This window comes from Stigmatopora argus, chromosome 15 (genome assembly GCF_051989625.1).
Source record: "Stigmatopora argus isolate UIUO_Sarg chromosome 15, RoL_Sarg_1.0, whole genome shotgun sequence".
NCBI classification, from domain to species: domain Eukaryota; kingdom Metazoa; phylum Chordata; class Actinopteri; order Syngnathiformes; family Syngnathidae; genus Stigmatopora; species Stigmatopora argus.
The window spans coordinates 10,325,508-10,345,734 of NC_135401.1; the positions used below are offsets into that span (position 1 = coordinate 10,325,508).

At 41.5% G+C, this 20,227-nt stretch overlaps 1 protein-coding gene and 1 long non-coding RNA gene across 2 annotated transcripts; both read right to left on the reverse strand.

Annotated features, from left to right (window-relative positions):
* Positions 1 to 328: 328 nt before the first annotated feature.
* Positions 329 to 2,566, reverse strand: LOC144090284 (uncharacterized). Its single transcript, XR_013305327.1, has 3 exons — positions 2,094 to 2,566; positions 551 to 831; positions 329 to 484 (listed from the first exon to the last, which is right to left on the reverse strand). It is a non-coding gene; the product is annotated as an uncharacterized LOC144090284 (long non-coding RNA).
* A 2,735-nt stretch (positions 2,567 to 5,301) lies between these two features.
* On the reverse strand, positions 5,302 to 20,017 carry ift43 (intraflagellar transport 43 homolog (Chlamydomonas)). The gene is made up of 9 exons (XM_077621729.1): positions 19,881 to 20,017; positions 19,363 to 19,452; positions 13,297 to 13,367; positions 11,373 to 11,405; positions 10,711 to 10,757; positions 6,595 to 6,667; positions 5,943 to 6,018; positions 5,772 to 5,834; positions 5,302 to 5,578 (listed from the first exon to the last, which is right to left on the reverse strand). The coding sequence occupies exons 1-9, from the start codon at positions 19,923 to 19,925 to the stop codon at positions 5,480 to 5,482; spliced, it is 597 nt and encodes a 198-aa protein (XP_077477855.1). The 5' UTR covers positions 19,926 to 20,017; the 3' UTR covers positions 5,302 to 5,479.
* Positions 20,018 to 20,227: the final 210 nt, after the last annotated feature.

The following is a 20,227-nucleotide window of genomic DNA, read 5'->3' on the forward strand; positions in this document are numbered from 1 at the left end:
ATACTGATGATTGACAAAGTATTTGCTAATCTAAAGTGTTGAAAATAGCCAATTCTTTTTGCCAATGCCATAAGGTCACCAATCATGCATTTTTTCCCCTGAAACGTGCTTTTGTTTAGATGGAGGCTTAGCAATAGACACAAATTTACTGGTCGCACTGCATATGTGTAAAATAAAATAATGCAATCAACTACTGTTCTCTGATGTTGCATACTATATACAGGAGAGTAGGTGAGGAATCTAAATATATTTAATTTATTGATTCTGCAATATTAATCTGTATGTGTGCGTGCCCGTAGAATGGTCATTAGTGTCTGCTTACGTTGAAGAGTCTGGCCAGCTGGTTTATGATGTCTGATGTGCCACTTGGTGCTAAACCACTGTGAGAACCCCATGGCAGAGTCGCCGAGGCCCCAGCAACTCTTCTCCCCAGGCAGGCAGCAGTCTGTGACGAACCCTTGGCAGATGGACCCTCCAGCATTCTCTTCAAAATGTTAAAAAAAAAGACATTAAGATGGACTAGAGCGCTAGGGACTGGACTATGGCTAACCTCAACCCATCACAGATGCCAGGAGAAGGAAGGGATTTTATTGAGTCCCCCGCTGCGATGGTCCAGTTGGAACAGGTGCAGTTTCGTCTCCCTCAGTCCCTTTGTCAGCACCTCAGTGGTGGAGCCCGTGCTCTCTTCCTGTCCCGGCTTCTTCTCATTCACACACTTGAGAGGTGTTGTGGGACTACTTCCAGCCCATCACGAAAGCCAGCCGCATATCTTTCCATGAATCCTCATTTTTCCACGCCAAACTCCACTCCCCCCTGCACGGCGTGTTATTCCTTGAACAGGAAAAATATTCAAGAAGTGAGAGTTGTTGACCTTCACAGGTCAAACACTAGTGTTGTGTTCCCTCTGCCTCGCCAAGATACAAGGTCCACTGTATACCATGCGGCCGGCACCCTGTGTGATGGAAAGGGTTTACGACAGGCGGCGCAGGCAGCGAGGCCCGACAGGCCACCTTGACCTCTCCGCGCTTAGAGGACCTTGGTGAGCCCTTTCCCATTGGCCCCGGAACCCCATCACTGCGCCCCCGACCATTTTCCACTACGTCTGAGTTATTATCATAATTTCCCGGAGAGTCATTGCAGGGCTTCCACAAGCAGAGAGGCATCTGTGTTTTACAGAATGTTTGGTGTTTTATTGCCTTTATGTCACTCCTAGGCCAGCGTAAAGGGGCCCTTCAATGATAAGAAAAGCAGTCATGTGAAAAATGAAGGCCCTGGCGAACAGGACTGAGAGGTGAAAAGGGAAAATAATAAAATACAAGACAAATGTGGAGCTTGACTGTATTTCATGGTCAAACCTTTTTCTTTTCAACCTGCCTACACTAAAAAAAGCCAAACTGTGTCTACATAACACACTCTAAATGAAACAAAGGTGCTTTTTTTGCCTCTTGTGGTCAACAATGTGATACCTACGTATAGCCAAAGGCACCACGGAATCAGGAATTTTAAAATGTAGTGGTACTGACAAATTCTTCTAAATGAACAATACTATTTATGTAAGAAAAAGCATTGAGGGGAACCATGTACGTATGTTTACTCAGCTGCAACGTAATTACACTTCGTTGGAGATTGTCTTTGCATTATTTATTCATTTTAATGGCTAAATAAATAATTGTTATCCTTTTTTTGCATACATCCATACATTTCGCATGTCTATTTCATACAAAATTGCTATACTATTTTTATAATTGACATTACTTTTGAAAGGGTTGAGTAAGTATTAAAGATCGTGGAATGAATTATGCTAATTTAAGGTAAAAATATGTCTTTACTTTAAAAAAATTCAAGTTACGAAAACACTTCTGGAAGGAATTAATTTTGTAAGTAGTGGTACCACTGTATATTAAAAATACCTATAAAACATTATGTGAAAGGACACTGATAAAACATTTCGCATAACTGGCACTTTAGAATGTGAAAATTTTTATCAATCCCACAGCGGGTCCCTAACATGTGGGATTCCTTGTAGTAATCATAATTTAGCTGAGTCTCCAACCATATTTGAAATGTACAGTATGTGCAAAGGTTTGACATACCTAAACTTGCATTCTTGGCTTTTTCAGGCTACTAATCATGTCTTCATGACAGACTGGTGCTTTGGCTGGTTCCGAGCACCTGAGTGATGTCGTGCTGCCCTGGTCACTGACTGGGAACCTGTGACCAGCGCGTGCCCCCTGATGGAATAGAACTAATCTGAATGTTGCACAAGCTTTAGCACATCTGTCCTCACCACTCACTCTGGATCTGAGAGGCCCCAACAATCACTAAATCTCCACATTTTCTTTAATTACAGAACAGCATATTGCTTTTGGCTTTAATGGTAAGCTAGATATTGAGAGCAGATAAGATACATAAACTTCTGTCAACACCACAGCATATTAAGCAGAGCTCAAAACATATGAACTCTATTATATCCAACCAATTAGCACTCAATCTCAAAATATGGAGCACAACCCTTAAGAGGAAGTTGAAGAAATATGTTGCTTTCTGGGGTCATATCCTTAGCCTAACTGGAATATCAAACAAAAAAATCCTTTAAAAGTGCATTTGAAATTTTATGTGATTTTTGTTAAAAATGCAATAATTATTGCTTTTAAATACCATTTTTGAGGACAGGTGTACAGGAGTAAACAACCCAGTTCAAGTGCCATGTTATTGTACATTTTAAAAAATAAAATAAAAAAAACATGATAAATCTTTTCAAATCATTTTGAAAGGTGATAATATTTTCAACAAGTTTAAGAAAAAAAATACAAACTGAGATATTTTAGTGGCTGTGCTCATAATTAAACAGTCACATTTAAACATGCTTATTAAATAAGGAGACGAACATAGAACAGTTCATCCGAGAAGTGCCTTTTGTTAATTTAAAAAACATTCATTAGTATAACTTCAAAAGCATCCTAGATTTGTTTTTTTGTTTTTTCAGATCTAATTAGAAGCACTTAAAAATGGAGTCTGTTCTGATTCCCATTTCTCATGGGTTTGAATGTGATTGCTATTTCTAAACACCACCAGTATACCCCAGTTTGAGTATGTGCACTTTTGTGCAACACCATTCTCTCAAGATGCATTAGTTGAGCAGTTCATTTTTAAATGCACTGCACAGGGTAAGGTCAAATTAAAGACAGGAAAAGCCTTTAAATAACTGAATTAGTTTGGTAAATATTCATGGCTTTTATGTCAAGAGTGTAAACAGGAAATTGCAAAAAGTGTCATCACTAATTTTAAACTGTCTTCTCCATTGAATCACAAAATTGATCTGAGTTCAAGTTCCTCACTTTAAAACAGAATTTGAAACAATCGCCCCTAATATTGGGAGAACAACATGTATTATAAAAGAACGGTGACACGGGAAAAAAACGCAGCCGGACGTTTGGTCGCCAGACGTTTGGTCGCCCGGACGTTTGGTCGCTGGACGTTTGGTCACCCGGGTGAATATAATTTTGAGAGCTGGTTTCAACAGTAGATATTTAGATATAAAACTCTCTCTCATGAATATAATTTTGAGAGCTGCTTTCAACAGTAAACTCTCTGTCATGTTGTCAAGCGTCCGGCGACCAAACGGCCGGCGACCAAACGTCCGGGCGACCAAACGTCCGGCGACCAAACGTCCGAGTACCGAAAAAACAAATAACACACTAAACCTATATGTGGCCTCATCTCCAATCCACGTGATTATCAACATGGCCTCAGCCCCAGTCCAACTACCAATGACACTGTGTTCATTCAAAAGCTTCTGCCACAACTGCCGTCTCCCTCACAAGAAATATTGTTGTTTTGATGAGATTGAATTCACTGCACCCAGACAAGAGGAGGTCATCCCGAGTCCTGCCGCAGCATCCCAATACACTGTAGATAATAAGCAACATGGGGAGAATAAAGGAGAGCATCAGGATGAGGCAGTCGAGAGGTCACTTTGAGAACCTGGATGAGAGCACATGCCAAGCAGCATCCCTGCATCCCCCACTCGCCCCCATCCTCTTCCTCTCTATAATCCCCTCTCTGATCCATCAATGTTCACGGCTGCCATTGAAGGCAGGCCGCAACCCGCGACCACCGGCCCCAATCTGAGCCCTCGCCGTGGCCGGGCCGCACCTCTGACAGCAGCGGCCGGCTGCCAGCGTAGGAGTGGCAGGCTTAGCCTTCTCCAGAGAGACAGCTAGAGGTTGTCTCTACATGGATGGGCACTTCGCAGCTCGGCGGGGGCGGGAGGAAGGGGCAACATAGCAGCTGCTCAGGACATATGGGCAGAATTCATTAAGTCTGGCAAAATGAGCCAATTGTGGAGGTGGCAGGAGTGAGTGTTTGTATGTCTAATAGGGAAATAGTCATTGCATTTGAACTGAAGTATTCCACTGCATATAAATATTCAGAGCACAAACATCCCGCATGATAGCTTCATCTGGAGGAATTATACTAGATGAGGACGACTCGGGGCCTAACAAATAGGCAAAAAATCTGTCTCTGTTTGTGATGGGCAGTGATTGAGCTGTTAGATGCGTGGAGTGTGTCCTTGAGGTCTTTTGCTGTGCATCTCCAAATGTCAGGAGAGCATGCTGTGTCTCAGAAATAAACCTAATCACAATCTGTAAATGTTACAACTGTTTCCCTAATAGACGTGCACGCACGTTGGAGGGCCTGCATTGAAATTCACACACATGAACCGACCAAAGACTAAACTGAATGCTGATACACACGGCCAGCTCGTGTTCAACAAGCAGTACACAAGGCATTTCATGCCTTACACAGATTCCACACGAACGTGTTGTAGCAAACGCTGTCCTTGAACTTGCGCTGTCCTCATTATATCCTATTTTCACTTAAAAGAGCAGTTTGAACGGGAGCCAACTTACATCTATACTCCTCTTCATCCAAAATAAAGGTTTAATGTATGCTAATCCACCTGATGTCAACAGGAACAGTGTTCAATGCATTTGAGATAATCGTGAAGAAGTGGTTGCTGCTATCGAAAAGCTGCAAGATAAAGTCAATGGCATAGTCAATAACAATAAGGTTGTGGGCCTTAATGAGGAATGTTAATTTGAACACAATCAACTGGATTTCAGCTTAGCTGATTATCAACCTTGGACTTGTATGAGGGTGTTGATAATAATGGCTGGAGAAACTACTTCATTTCTTCTTGTACTTTCGCGGGACTTTTAAAACGAAAAATGGAAAAAAAATACTGAAATTGTAAATTTTAAAGGTTTCACAAGTCATTGACGCAAAACCCCAAAAATGTACACTTAGCAGCAAACTTTATGTAGAAAAAGCAAGACAAACTGTATAATGTGTATATGTACATATGAATAGCAAGGTATCAATTTAAGATCAGACTGCAGTGGTAAAAGTTGGAAAATTCAACTCATTGGCTTTTCAGTTCACATTGGAGTTATTTAGTCCGGACCTGAGTTGCAGGTTATGAAGCCTGATCGTCACTTTCTCTTTGATCCCATTCCATTAGGAGCTCAGATGACACCTCTGTAAACAGATGATCCCAGTCCCAGAGCACATCTTCCTGCAGTGCAGTCAAAGAAGAATTGGGGGCAGACAGAGATGTCCGGAGAAACAGAAAATGGGGAATAGGGGCAGGGGAGGGGGGCTGTTAATGTACACATCATAAATCTTGATTACCTTGGAGGCAGGTGGACAACAGCTGGGCAGTTCTCTGCAGGGAGCTCAGAGACGATATCTACTAAAAATGCACTCACCTCGTTCACCTCTTGCTCTGGTGCTAAAACTTTTGTAAGGAGCTTCAAGTCAATATCTCCATCCTGATGAAAGAATTAAATGAATGCTGTATGGAATACTCCACTGATCACCTTGACTAGTCAAGTTATTAATATAAAATATATAAAGATATATTCAAATGTTTGACTTACGAGAGTCTGAAAGGCAGAGTAATATTTCAGATCGTTGTCCAGGTCTCTGTAGGTCATTACCCGGTTGACTTGAACACTAATTACAGGATATAAAGTGAGGACATTAACAAAAAAATAACCATAATTTCAATCAATTTCATGCAAAACTGAAGTTAGAAAGAATACGTTTTTTGGGTGTCAAGACACTAAACCCACAGAACGCAGGGGTCGGTTGCCAAGTGGTAAACACCTCAAACTGAAACCCAGCTGCTTATCTGCTGGTTGGAATTAAGTGAGGGGGCTCTGAAAGTGGCCAGGGCCTAGCAGCGCATGCCAGTCCTACTTATTGCACATTACACGCTACATTGCCCCTGCAATGAGTTCAATGTGGATATTATCTCGCACAGAGAGCGAGCCCCAGCCTAATAACCTCCACCGCTGTCATAGCCTTGCTACATATTCGACACATGTCGGCATGCCTCTCACTGCCCTGTAAATCAAGGGACCTGTTTGGTAAGGACCCGGGTAACGCGGTTGCATAAATCACCCCTACAGTCAAGTGGCACACTCCGTGGCAATGGCAAGAGTAGAGAAAAGGTGACTGCATCCTTGTTCTGAATACCCAACTTCTTTTGTGAACCATGGTCAGGGCTTAGTAGGTCTATTGGCCTACCTCGGTGGGGCCGCTACTTGCATGTTGAGATCTTCTTCCTGTACATCATCCAAATCCGGAATGACTGGAATATCTGAAAACACAAAACTGTTGATAAGACTTCTGCTTGGGAAGTAAAAGAATCTTCACACGATTTATTTTGAAAGTTTGAGCTTATGTTAGGGTGGCACTTCCTGGCTTCCCATTGTCCTAACTCAGAGGAATGGTCCTGTCACAATAGCCATGCGGCCATGAATATTCAAGAGTTGAGGCAGCAGCTCTTCCCCACTGTGAGAGGGACTCTGGCCAGGGGCTCCCCAGAAAGCACCCCCGCTACCTTAGCATTTGGGCCCTGTCAGCGCTGCCCACCCGGAGGACCCTCAGTGGCCGGTGGGCTGACCTCCATGTCCACTCTGCCACTCCGAGTGGGGATGCGTCCAGCCTTGTGCAAGTGTTTGCTCGCAAGCCCATCTGTGCGGGGTCAGATGTCACCGCGCGGCCTGGCAGGGACTGCGGCGCGGAGAGCCGCCAGCCCGCTGCTCAAACAGTAGGAACCCGCTTTAATTGGCGAAACGCAACAGGAGAGAGGATAGCTCCACTCCCAAGAAGGACAAGGCAAACTTTCACAGCATTACGCTTAGACATTTGCTGGAACAGGAAAATATGAAAGGCGATAATGAGACGTACAGCGAGACAAGATGGAAATGAGCTATTGAAATTTCTGTGCATGTATTATCAAAAGGTTAATTTGTTAATTGTTGTCATATTATGTAGTTTAAAAAAAACTTTCCTTTGACACATTCACCAAATTAGATACACCCACACTAATGCTGTACTGGATTCTATGATTCTTGGATCACTCAATTCAATCCCACGCTTTGACATTCCTGTGTGGAGTTTAGGTGTTCTCCCAAACCAACTTGCATGGTAGGTTGAGTGGACACTACGAATTTTCCATCGCTGTGATGATATATGTAGAATGTTTTTATCTATACCAGTGTTTCCCAACCACTGTGCTGCGGCACACTGGTGTGCCGGGGGAAATTACCTGCCAAGAAATTTACATAGAATTTAGAAAAAATTGTAATAATGAGATTAAAATTGACACAGAAATTGAACTTTTAGCAAAGTAACGTCTGTGTGACCACAAACTGTTTTTTGCGTGATATTAAGGCATTGTGCTCTTCAACTGGCAACCAATTCAGTGTGTACCACGCCTCCTTCATAACCTTTATTTAACCAGATAAAAGCCCTTGAAATCAAGATCTCTTTCACAAGATATTATTTGAGATTGTGGCTGCACTTTGGCCTTGTAGTTAAAAAATCTGCTCTTCTTGATGGGTTTTCATCTCAAGGCTCCATTTGTGTACTCTATTTGTTCTTGTGCAGGATTTCTATGCGTACACCACCTCCCTGTCACATTCTACAACATGCATGCTAGTTTCATTTGAAGAATATTAGTTATTTATAACTGTGAATTAACCTTGTGTGATCCCCGTAATTTTAATAGCAGTAATACTAATGGTAATTGGGATATTAAAATTTCAACTTTGCCCCTTACATTTTATACAAAACCTTTATAAACTATATACTTTGGCTGCAATAAATTGTACAATTGTACTGTGTCCACCGGGTCGCTATGTGAAAATCAGTACTAAATTTCCTTGTGACAAATTTGTGACATCTCCCAGTTACTTATCGGAACATTGTTTTGCCTGGTTGCATCATCTGACTAAATATTAGCTCTCCAAAGGAGTGTTGTCAGTAACATAGATTATCATAAGGGTAACAGCAATATGGTGACAGTAAAAAGTTAAGGTGGATTCTGTGTCAGTAATCTCAGACCACAGCACTGCACTCTGAACGCAAAGTCAATAAAAACTAAATAGAGCAGAAGTAGATGGGAGTTTGTGTCCTCTGACGTGCAACATGGACATTAGGATAACTCCAGAAAGTAAACTAGAGCAAGATGGCTCATGGTACTGTATGGTGGTGACCATGATAAGAAAATGAAATGGCTTTGATGGCTATCACATGTACATTTTTAGATCAACATCTTACCATTTTGGTCATACTCAGTTTCTGGGTACGATGACAATTAGGCTTTTTGTCAAGTCAATGATGATGACAAAGCCTATGTCCGAATATTATCACAAAATTTCTTGTCAACTTTTTCGCGTTTAAGAGAATTCTCCTCACATAACTTTTATCTTTGTTTTGTTGTTGTTTTTTAATTAAAATAAATTAAAAATGCCAAGCTCGTTTTTCCGCTGACAAGATTCATCTGTGTTTCTGATATCCAAATAAATGCAGGCGCTGGTATTTCATATTCATGAGGCCCCGGTGACACTTTGTCCTCTCATTTACAAAGCACAACGTTCAGCAGAATCCGTCCCCTCTGGACCCCCAATCAGATTTAATGGTCTTAGTACAATGACATCAAAAGGCCTCGCCACCCGGCTCCTTGCAAATAGCATGCTGGCCTGTCTATCTGTACCACTCAGACACCACTTCGACTAGAAATGCACTCCGTAAGGCATACTGTTGTCAATGCAAAGTGTGAAATACACTGGAAAAAGACAACAATTGGTTGCAAGCTGCTCGTCCACTATAGAGCAGAGGTCATGCAGGACAACAGCCCAGGCTCGCTCCATCATAAGGAGCCATTTCCTCTCTACCATCCACCACGCCCAGCACTTGCAGTACACGCACAGTCTTGCCTGGACCTGGAATGCATTTGATTGAGGCTGGTAGCGAAAGGTCTGAGCCGATTCTTTTTACACGATCTTCCTCTTCACTGAAGCATGTAAATATCAAGCGGGGATAATTTGCGGTGAATGTAGACCATCTCCCGGCAGGCAAACGCCAGTCAGCGACTTTGAACAGGACGTTTCGCCACATCAGTCGGGCCTCTTAAAACAGACGTAAGGGTCCAGTCAAACGATCGGTTAAGCGTAAAATCCATTTTGAAAAGGGTTATGGAATGATATTCAACACATGAGAGGTTCCATGCAAGACATGAAACAGACGAGTGTATTTGCAGTGAGTTCTGCTATTTTAAATGACCGTCAAGGAGCTGTGGGGTCAGGTGATGGGCGATGGGAGCCAAGACCCTCTTTCTTCCAGTTAGTAGCCAGTGGACATATGGGATAAGCGTCTGGGACATAATCAAGATCGTAGCGGCTATCTCACTACCCCTTAGCACTGCAATTTCCAATGCCCCAGCCTTTGTGCCTCGGGCTCTGTTTTAATAGTTTTTGGACACTTTGAAATCATCTTTCTGCCAATATTAAGGGCAAGAAAACCGAATCTATTCAACTTAGAAAAACACGGGCAATATTTATGTTCATTCTAACTTTGTCTTACACAGTTCATAAACATCCAAGAATAAAGGTAGGAAAGGTTTCTTTTTCTAAATTATTTAATTAATTCCCAATTTCTTAATCACATTAGGTATTGTTAAATGTGGACTATATAATGTTGAATATTCATAGGTTGCGTGTAGACTAAATTAATAGAAGAGGATCTTCATAAATATTGAACAAATTCAACAATTCATCACAATCGTAAGATTTTTAAAGATGAATATTATAAAATTACAATTTACCTAACAGAAATGCTGTGCATGCATTTCCACTTACTGTCATTTTAGAAAATATTTTGCACACTTCAATGAGTATTGTCAATTATTTTTGTTATTTTGCATTTTACATGCAAGATTCTTCCTATAAATAAAGACCCCCGCGCATCATTTCCAATCATTTGAATGCTCTGACCAGGCATTTTTGTACACAGAATTGAACCTTCATTTGAATCAGTTTGTGTGTGCGGTGATTTACTATGTTGTTATAATGGGAACCAAACAAATTCCCTCAACACAATTCCGTAGCAAATAGAGATCTAATTTTGCTTAATGAACATGTTCATGTTTATCAAAAGGTGAGTTGATATTTATAAAGCGTCAGAGTCAGTGCTCTACATTCACAGAGCATCCAAGGAGAAATGTTGCCAGCTACAATCTTGACGGCCTGCTTATCTGCACTATTGCTGAGAATAAATGTGCCGGGAAGGCACCAGAGGATTCCTATCTGCCCATGAGGAGAGTCACAGAGTGGGGTAGTGTAAAGAGGCTCTTACCTCCATCATCATCTGATCCTTGGGGAGTTTGTGGTCGCAGCCGGCGGCTGTAGAAATAGAAAAGTGTCCAAGAATTCATTAGTGAATACTTTTCTCAATGCAGTCTAAATAGTGATGTCGTTCTTTCGCGGGAACTTGGTCCTTTACCAGTGCTAGCAGGATGTACCTACAAAGTTTTTGTTATATACGTAAATATAAATAGTATTACTTAGACAAGAGTGTATGATTTTTTGGTCAGGTTGCCAACTGGGCCAATCTACCCTAAGGGGTCTTAAATATAGTGTACCAGCTGTCGCGATGACTCAAAAATAGATACCTGCAATGCATCTTCTACCTGCTCTCCACATGACCACGTCTATTCTAGTCACAGCTTCGCTGTTATTCTAAGAATAACAGCAGAGTTTGGCTCCTCACAGCAATAAAAGTGATGACAACTCAGTCACGCTGTTTTTTTCAATCATGTTAAGTGATTGTTCTTGGAAGGTAAGGATTAGATTCAACCAAGGACAAGCACAATGAATGCCAATTTCACTTTGCTACAAGGGAGGTATTTACATTTAAAAACCTATGTTTATCCATGCCTAGAAATGTGTCATTGAATTCAATCATCAGCTACAAAAGTTCTTGGAAGTGTGGTTGATAATGTGCCTGAGTCAGCTTACTCTTCTAGGTCGGCAGCAGCTCGTCTTGAAGACCTGCACAGGAATAAAGTACAAGAAATTGTAAGGTACTGTACATTTAAATCATGTGTTTTTCATTTGTAAAACAGTAACTCTATGTATCTTATGATAGTAATCTTGCTCCTAGCAAGCAATATAATAGAGAAAAGTGCCTTAATGCTTTTTTTCCCCACTCTGCTGGAATCTTTGAAGACTTTACCATTGCAACATAGCACATGAACTGTAATACTGTGTTTTCAATACAATGTAATGTAAAAATTGAAAAGAAAATTGAAGGGGATATCTCCAAGCAAAATTTGATGTGATTTCTTTAAGACTACCCAAGGCATGCGGGGATCAATTGTTTCATTCTAAGGATTGTTGTTTATTTTCCTGGTTAGATACTGCCCCCTTTTGGTTGCAAAGATGACAGTCTGTGCCTGAAAGCCTTTGAACAATATTCCTTACCTTCCAGCAGCCAACAATTGCAATCCTTGCAAAACTTTGTAGAGTGCATTAGCCTTAATCCGTAAAGCATGTCACGGCGTGATTATGTTGTAAGAAACTTAAATGGAAGTCTAACTAACACAGCTGGATAATTTGTGCGTCAAAAGGAACAACCTTTAGTCCCATTTTATTTTGCTGTTATCAAAATCATTTAAAAAAAAATCATTTCTTATTTATGCTATAAGTAAAGATCACTGACACCGATAAAGACCTAAGCGATGCATGCGCGTATCGCATTATAGGAACCTGAATAGAACAAACACTGAATTGTGAGTTATGTTTGGAGCATCCTACACTCTTTATTAATTTATCAAGTATTGCTTAATTACTTGGTGTTACTCCTGACATTGGAAAACAAGAACGAGGAAGCAGGGGTCCAAACTGACAGGGCAGCGAGGAGCAGAGAGCCTCGTGTACCTGCATGCCCTTGGGCTCTGTCCTATCTGGGCGGGGGGCGGTGTGGGTTCCACACTTAAGACACATTACTGGCTCCTTGATTAAGACTCATGTAAGGCAAAGCGATAGACCTGGTATAACTGTCTGGAAAAAAGTTGTTAGGGATAAAATATATTGTGACAACCTGGTTTCAAAGGTTCATCAATAAACTGACAGATCATTTAGTGTCAATTAGAAGTGATAGATCGACAAATCCTGGGATTTCTGAGCTGGGATTAGTGGGAGGAGGGCAGCGGTGATTGAGCACGAGGGGTGACATTGAAGAGAAAAGTCCTTGCAGGCTCCAGGGGGGGCCATTACTTACTTTGTTTCAGAGAGGATCAATGCACGTGCAAAACCCTTTTACACCTCCTGTATCTCAATGGCTTTGAGGCTACGAATCAAGTTGGGTTACAAAAAAATGCAGAGAAGTGACACGCTGACCTTTTGGTAAGAGGAAGAAAGATCCATTGAGTTTGCTGGTTGGCCTGCTAACACTAAAGGTAAAGTAAACTACACACGTGACTAATCACCTCAAAGTTCCTGTGCTATCAATTCTAGAGAAAAGAGCAGAACTTCATGACAGGTATCCCACCAATATAAAACATTAACATAGATGTTCTGTCCTAAATGTTTAATGACTGTCTCCGAGTAGTGTTGTGCTCCCCATGTACAGCAGCTCACACCGGGTGATAAAGTGACTAGAACCTCTGTGATGGAAGGACTGGCTGGCTGGCTAACAGTGCCCTCCTGTGGCTGATGTATTAACCATGTCAATTACCACCTTGCTGGGAGATGAAAAAAAATGGAAAATGGCCTGCTCAGACAGGTTCGCTCAAACCTTTTTGATTCACAGCACCAGGACCAAAAACGCATTGATGAATAAACTTGTTCAACAGCATCAGAGTCTATTAATAACATGCAACAGTACATCACAGCTTACTGATTGGTGATGGCAATGGAGAGAGAAGATCAAGAGACGTACTTGCCAGAAGCGGGGCCCGAGCTTTCTTCTGCCCAACCACCCTGCCTGCGAGGTGGTTTAGGAGGGGGCCCCTGGAGTAACAAAATTAAACAAATTTGTGAAAAATTAATAGTTACATTCTTTTTTACAACAATTTTATGCCTTTGTTTGGTTGATTTTGATAGAAAATGTTGTTGAAACAGTGGATATAAAAGGCCTACATAATGCAAATGCCAGCTCAATAAGTGATTTCAAACTTTTTTTCACGCCATTAATGATGTGTACAATTTAGTTGAATAGTGAAAATCTGTGAATAATTAATTCTCAATATATTTTCATCTTGAATCAAAGAAAAATGTAAATGAATACAGTAGTTAAGTGTGTAAACATCATTGGGATATAACGCAGTTCATGATTCCTTCTAGCTTGTCAAAGGCCACAGTTCATTTTAAAGCAAAACAGCCCCAAAGCATGATTCTGACTCTCCTTCATTTGTCGGCATGATTACGTTTCTTGATGTGCAGTTTATTTTTCACACCAAACATATCAAGTGATTGTGACCAAAAAGTTTTTGATGGTCCAAAGCAAGAGAAACAAAATTGTTCATTAATTCATTCATTTTCTGTACTGCCCATAGATTTGCAACTGAAGATAAGGGAATGTTAACACGTGTGTTTTTGCAGTGGGAGTTATTTTTCATTTAATTCTGTATACTATTTAGGTCCTTGAAAAGATTTTAAACATTATTTCAGCTCTACACTGGGATATGTTATAGGTGACTTTAAAGGTGAAAGAAGCTGTCACGTAAATAAGGTTGTGTTGTGGAGACCTTTATCATCCACTGTTTCTGCCTGGAAATTGGCAAGCAACTAGGACAGGAAAGTACTTTGAATGACCTGCACTAAGGAGAAGGCCTTTGTTTCCCAGTAAGGCCAATAGGAGATGAGATTGTCTACTACAGAGATTCCAAACGTCTCACAGTGAAACAGAACAGAGCTACAACTTTAACTGAAATGTTTTCCTCAGGATGTGATAAGCACAAGTGCACTCAAATAGCTAAGCTGCATTAATTTAGTTTTGAATAGCTTCATGTCCAAGACCAAACCATACGGAGCACAGAGTGTGGGAACAGCAAAGATCCCTATGTAAGTCGGACCTTAAAATAGATTAACAGGGAAAAAATGACCTTCTCCCTATCGTTCTTTGATTCTGAAAATAGTAAAGCAAGTATGCATCTTGATCCTGAGAGTGGGACCATGAGAACTGCCCTTGAATGAACGCATTCCTCCAAGCCCACGAGTAGGGGCACGAGACAAATGAATGTGGAAAAAATGCAACAACATTTCTCATTACCAAATTGAGTCCGCAGAGGACAAAGTGCTCGTGAAGAATTTCTTTCATTTATGATGAAATAGGAGATCATTTTTCATGGCTGCCCCCTTTTACCCGAGCTATTTATAAAGCTGGACGTCAGTGTTGGGCACAGGATGAGGAAGGGAACATAAACCAACTGATGCCGCTTAGAGGGAAGAGAATTGGGGCTCAAACAGTACATTCAAGTTTGTACAGATAGTGAGCAACCTTTCATTAACATCCGCTGGAATTATACGGCAACAAATCTAAGCAGGTATTTCATTTTAGTGTGCACTGTGATTGGCTGGCAACCAATTCAGTGCATCCCCCGCCTGTTGCCCAGGGTTGGCTGGGATAGGCTCCAGCACCCTGGTGAACATTGAGAAGATAAATGATACGGGCCATCAATGACAATAATAGCATCTCCGGCGTCAATACCGGACCCCTTTGTTTTTGACTGAGGGTGAGAGTAGGTGAGGGTGAGAGTAAGTGAAGGTGAGAGTAGGTGAGGGTGAGAGTAGGTGAGGGTGAGAGTAGGTGAGGGTGAGAGTAGGTGAGGGTGAGAGTAGGTGAGGGTGAGAGTAGGTGAGGGTGAGAGTCGGTGAGGGTGAGAGTCGGTGAGGGTGAGAGTAGGTGAGGGTGAGAGTAGGTGAGGGTGAGAGTAGGTGAGGGTGAGAGTAGGTGAGGGTGAGAGTAGGTGAGGGTGAGACTAGTTGAAGGTGAGGGCTTTTAGGGTTAGGCTTAGAGTTAGGGTTACAGTTAGGGTTACAGTTAGGGTTAGGGTTACAGTTAGGGTTAGGGTTACAGTTAGGGTTAGGGTTACAGTTAGGGTTACAGTTAGGGTTAGGGTTACAGTTAGGGTTACAGTTAGGGTTACAGTTAGGGTTAGGGTTACGGTTAGGGTTACAGTTAGGGTTAGGGTTACAGTTAGGGTTAGGGTTACAGTTAGGGTTAGGGTTACAGTTAGGGTTAGGGTTAGTTAGGGTTAGGGTTACAGTTAGGGTTAGGGTTACAGTTAGGGTTAGGGTTACAGTTAGGGTTAGGGTTACAGTTAGGGTTACAGTTAGGGTTAGGGTTACAGCTAGGGTTAGGGTTACAGTTAGGGTTAGGGTTACAGTTAGGGTTAGGGTTACAGTTAGGGTTAGGGTTACAGTTAGGGTTAGGGTTACAGTTAGGGTAACAGTTAGAGTTAGGGTTACAGTTAGGGTTAGGGTTACAGTTAGGGTTAGGTTACAGTTAGGGTTAGAGTTACAGTTAGGGTTAGGGTTACAGTTAGGGTTAGGGTTACAGTTAGGGTTACAGTTAGGGTTAGGGTTACAGTTAGGGTTAGGGTTACAGTTAGGGTTAGGGTTACAGTTAGGGTTAGGGTTACAGTTAGGGTTAGGGTTACAGTTAGGGTTAGGGTTACAGTTAGGGTTAGAGTTACAGTTAGGGTTAGGGTTAGGGTTACAGTTAGGGTTACAGTTAGGGTTAGGGTTACAGTTAGGGTTAGAGTTACAGTTAGGGTTAGGGTTACAGTTAGGGTTAGGGTTACAGTTTGTGTTAGGGTTACAGTTAGGGTTAGGGTGAGAGTAGGTGAGGGTGAGAGTAGGTGAGGGTGAGAGTAGGTGAGGGTGAGAGTAGGTGAGGGTGAGAGTAGGTGAGGGTGAGAGTAGGTGAGAGTGAGAGTAGGTGAGGGTGAGAGTAGGTGAGGGTGAGAGTAGGTGAGGGTGAAACTAATTGAAGGTGAGGGTGAGAGTAGGTGAGGGTGAAAGTAATTGAAGGTGAGGGCTTTTAGGGTTATCGTTAGGGTTACCGTTAGGGTTAGGGTTGGCGTTAGGGTTGGCGTTAGGGTTGGCGTTAGGGTTGGCGTTAGGGTTGGCGTTAGGGTTGGCGTTAGGGTTGGCGTTAGGGTTGGCGTTAGGGTTGGCGTTAGGGTTGGCGTTAGGGTTGGCGTTAGGGTTGGCGTTAGGGTTGGCGTTAGGGTTGGCGTTAGGGTTGGCGTTAGGGTTGGCGTTAGGGTTGGCGTTAGGGTTGGCGTTAGGGTTGGCGTTAGGGTTGGCGTTAGGGTTGGCGTTAGGGTTGGCGTTAGGGTTGGCGTTAGGGTTGGCGTTAGGGTTGGCGTTAGGGTTGGCGTTAGGGTTGGCGTTAGGGTTGGCGTTAGGGTTGGCGTTAGGGTTGGCGTTAGGGTTGGCGTTAGGGTTGGCGTTAGGGTTGGCGTTAGGGTTAGGGTTGGTCCAATTACTCATGACCAAAAATGTCAGTATTTTTAGGGTTAGGGTTGGGGTTTTGGGTTACGGTTCGTCCAATTACTCATGACCAAAAATGTCAGTACTTTTAGGGTGCGGGTTAGGGTTAAGGGGTTAGGGTTAGTACAATTGCTCATTACCAAATATTTCAGAACTTTTAGCATTAGGGTTAATCCAATTGCTCATGACCAAATCTGTCAGGACTTTTAGGGTGCGGGTTAGGGTTAGGGATAGACCAATTGCTCATGACCAAATATGTCGAGACTTTTAGCATTAGGGTTAGTCCACCTGCTCATCACCAAATATGTCAGGACTTTTAGGGTTAGGGTTAGAGGGATAGGGTTAGTCCAATTGCTCATTACTAGATATGTCAGGACTTTTAGCGTTAGGGTTAGTCCAATTGCTCTTGCCCAAATATGTCAGGAATTTTAGGGTTAGGGTTAGTCCAATTTCTCACGACCATATATGTCAGGACTTTTACCGCAATTAGTTGAGCCCTTGTAGTTTCTAAATACAGATTTTGTAATGGCCTGCAGGGCAGGGAACTTGTAGTGTCCAAGCCCTATGAGCCCAAAAGGCAGTGGCGTCTTTGTTTAAAAGGATGCCAGGAATGTGACCAATCAGTTGGGTATTTCAAGCGGAAGAGGCCAGCCTTGATAAACGATGACTGTAAATAAACCTACCGCATGCTGGAAAAATGTATTGCGTTTACAGAGCAGGTCAGAGGGGGCACGAGAATATCGGTCCCCACATTGAGGAAGTTGGCCTAATTTGGAAAGAATGGCCTAAAGCGATAGCATTGCTGGGATGCTTCTGCTTGGGAAGTGCTGGCTGCATGACAATTTACCAAACCAAGCAACGTGACTGAGTCCAAAAATGCCAGCGATTAAGTGATAGGAATTGTTGGCTTTTAACTGTCTGTGCTGCTGTGACTTGTCTTGCATATTTTTGTCCTATATTTACACACATTCCTTGCATCATTAAATGCGCCGTCCCTGCCAATTGTTTTTCATTCATTTTTTTATTCATTTTTTGTTAGTTCATAGTCTTTATTAATTCAATAATAAGGTTTAAAACTTGACATAGGTATGTGAATATTCTCACAAGTGTAATTGTCTGTCTGTTAAACAGAGAAGACAATGTAATAGATTAAAAACCATAATTTTTGGTCTATAAATTGCACCTGAGTATAAATTGCATTTATGGGGCGTTTTTTATTTTATTAATAATAAACCAACAACAAATATACATTGAAGAAATTGTCAAATAGGGAACAACAGACAAAATGGGCACCTGTTAATGTAAATCTATTTACTGTTTTTGAATAACTATATCTTAAAACACAACATTACAAGATGCTGGCGGTCTGAATGAGACGAAAAAAATAAAAGAATAGCATGAGAATAAGTCACAATCATCCGGAAAATACGGTATTCTAAATTCAGTATGTAAAGCTTCGAAACCAGGGGTGGGCATTCACTCCAAAAATGGCCGTGGTGGGTGCAGGTTTTTAGTCCAACCGAACAATAAGAACCTTTTTCACCAATCCAGTGTCTTACAAGTATAATCAGTTGATTGGAATCAGAAGCTGCTTGTTTCATTACAAACCTCATTGGTTAAACTGTCTGCGCTGCATCGATTGGAACAAAGACCAGACCAACTGCAGCCCTTTGTGGAAAAATTCCCCACCACTGCTTTAAACTGTATTGAGCAGCCGAGACATATGAGTGCCGCTTTCATAAATTCAATTTGCAGTCCTACCATACGGCTCATATTTCTTTGTAGCTGCCATCGCCGTTTCTATTCTACAGCAACAACATACACAAGCACACAAAAAAGAAACACTTCACTTTACTAAATTGGTTCCAAAGTTTTCTTGACAGTACGTACATCGATGGTTTGTAGACTAGATTTTGTAACACTGAAAAGGTCTATTGTTCGAGAACTTTCTACATGGAATATTAAAATTATTTAAAAATGAATAGTAAAAAAAAGTAGTGGAAAAAATAGCAGCTTTTTTTTCACTACTAGTAGTCTGTGTGACCATGTTTTGAATCACAATGTGTATAAGACACATCATATAAAGGTAAAGAAAATTAGTAGCGGCGGTTTTGGGCTATTTAATAGCTGCTCCAGTAAGAACATGACAAGAGAAAGAATAGAAGCATATATAATAACAAACACTCCATTCAACGTTTACACCATTATGGCAACCTGGATTTCAAACTGGATTAGTTTTCAAAAGGAAAACAAACATGATGAGGGTTAACAAAATCATGCAGTTCAACTGAACTTTTAAATGAGCCCTGACTAATTCTGGGGTAAAGCTGAATGTAGTGTGTTTACAACAAAAGCCGTACAAAACCACAACAACGTTCATTCAACCTACCTCAGCGTCATCCTGGATTAAGGCATAGATTGTAGAAATGACTTATTTTATAATTATTGCAAGAATAGCGTTCTTTATCACATGCAATGAAGTCTAAGTCATGATGAGAACACATACTTCTCCAGCAAATGTTGACTTCCTGGAGATGGGGGCATCTCCAAGGGATAGGTCTGCTGTCAAGCGAGATCTTCGGCCAGATTTTGCCACCTGAAAAGGATACCATGGAATTTAAATTAGTTTTGGTGATGACATAGAGAAAAAGCCTTTTTTCGATTCTCCTCTTGGAAATGTGAATATAAATGACATCATGGGATTCAGATGCTGTCAATCTTCTGAATGTCATCTGACAAGATTTCAATATTAGCACAGCTAGCGTAGCTTTCATTGAGTCTATGTTTTATTAATATGGACAGAGACCGTTCCTTATGTAGTTTATCATATAAATTCACTCTTATGCAACCATCACATGCACACAAGAACGATCTAGCTAATACGCTATGATTGACGCTTTACGTCAACAATGGCTTGCGCGGCTAGCAATAGCATTGCTACGTCGGAACAAGAGTATACTTCGAAGTGACATACGAAAAGAAAAACCCATAAGGTTACTGTCCTAACCCCACGGTAAAACTCACGTTTTTAACTGGGCCGCTTTCGCCCGATTGCTCGCCGTCTTCCATTTCGTTCTGTGGTTTGGTTTAATTCAAGCCACCATCGCATTCGTTTGGATAGCAACACGCGACACAGACGCCCAGCCGTCGCCTTGGTAACGATCAGCTGAACTCAAAGAGTGGGTTTCAGAAGAAATAATAATAATTAATAAAATGATTTAATTATTTATTTATTTATTTATATCGTTTTCGTCTATTGCGTACTAATTGCCTATTTTTAAAATGAAAACAACACAAATCTTTATCAATAATTTCTCTTAAAATGTAATGTTGTATCCATATATTCCCACTAGATGGCAGTGTTGAGCAAG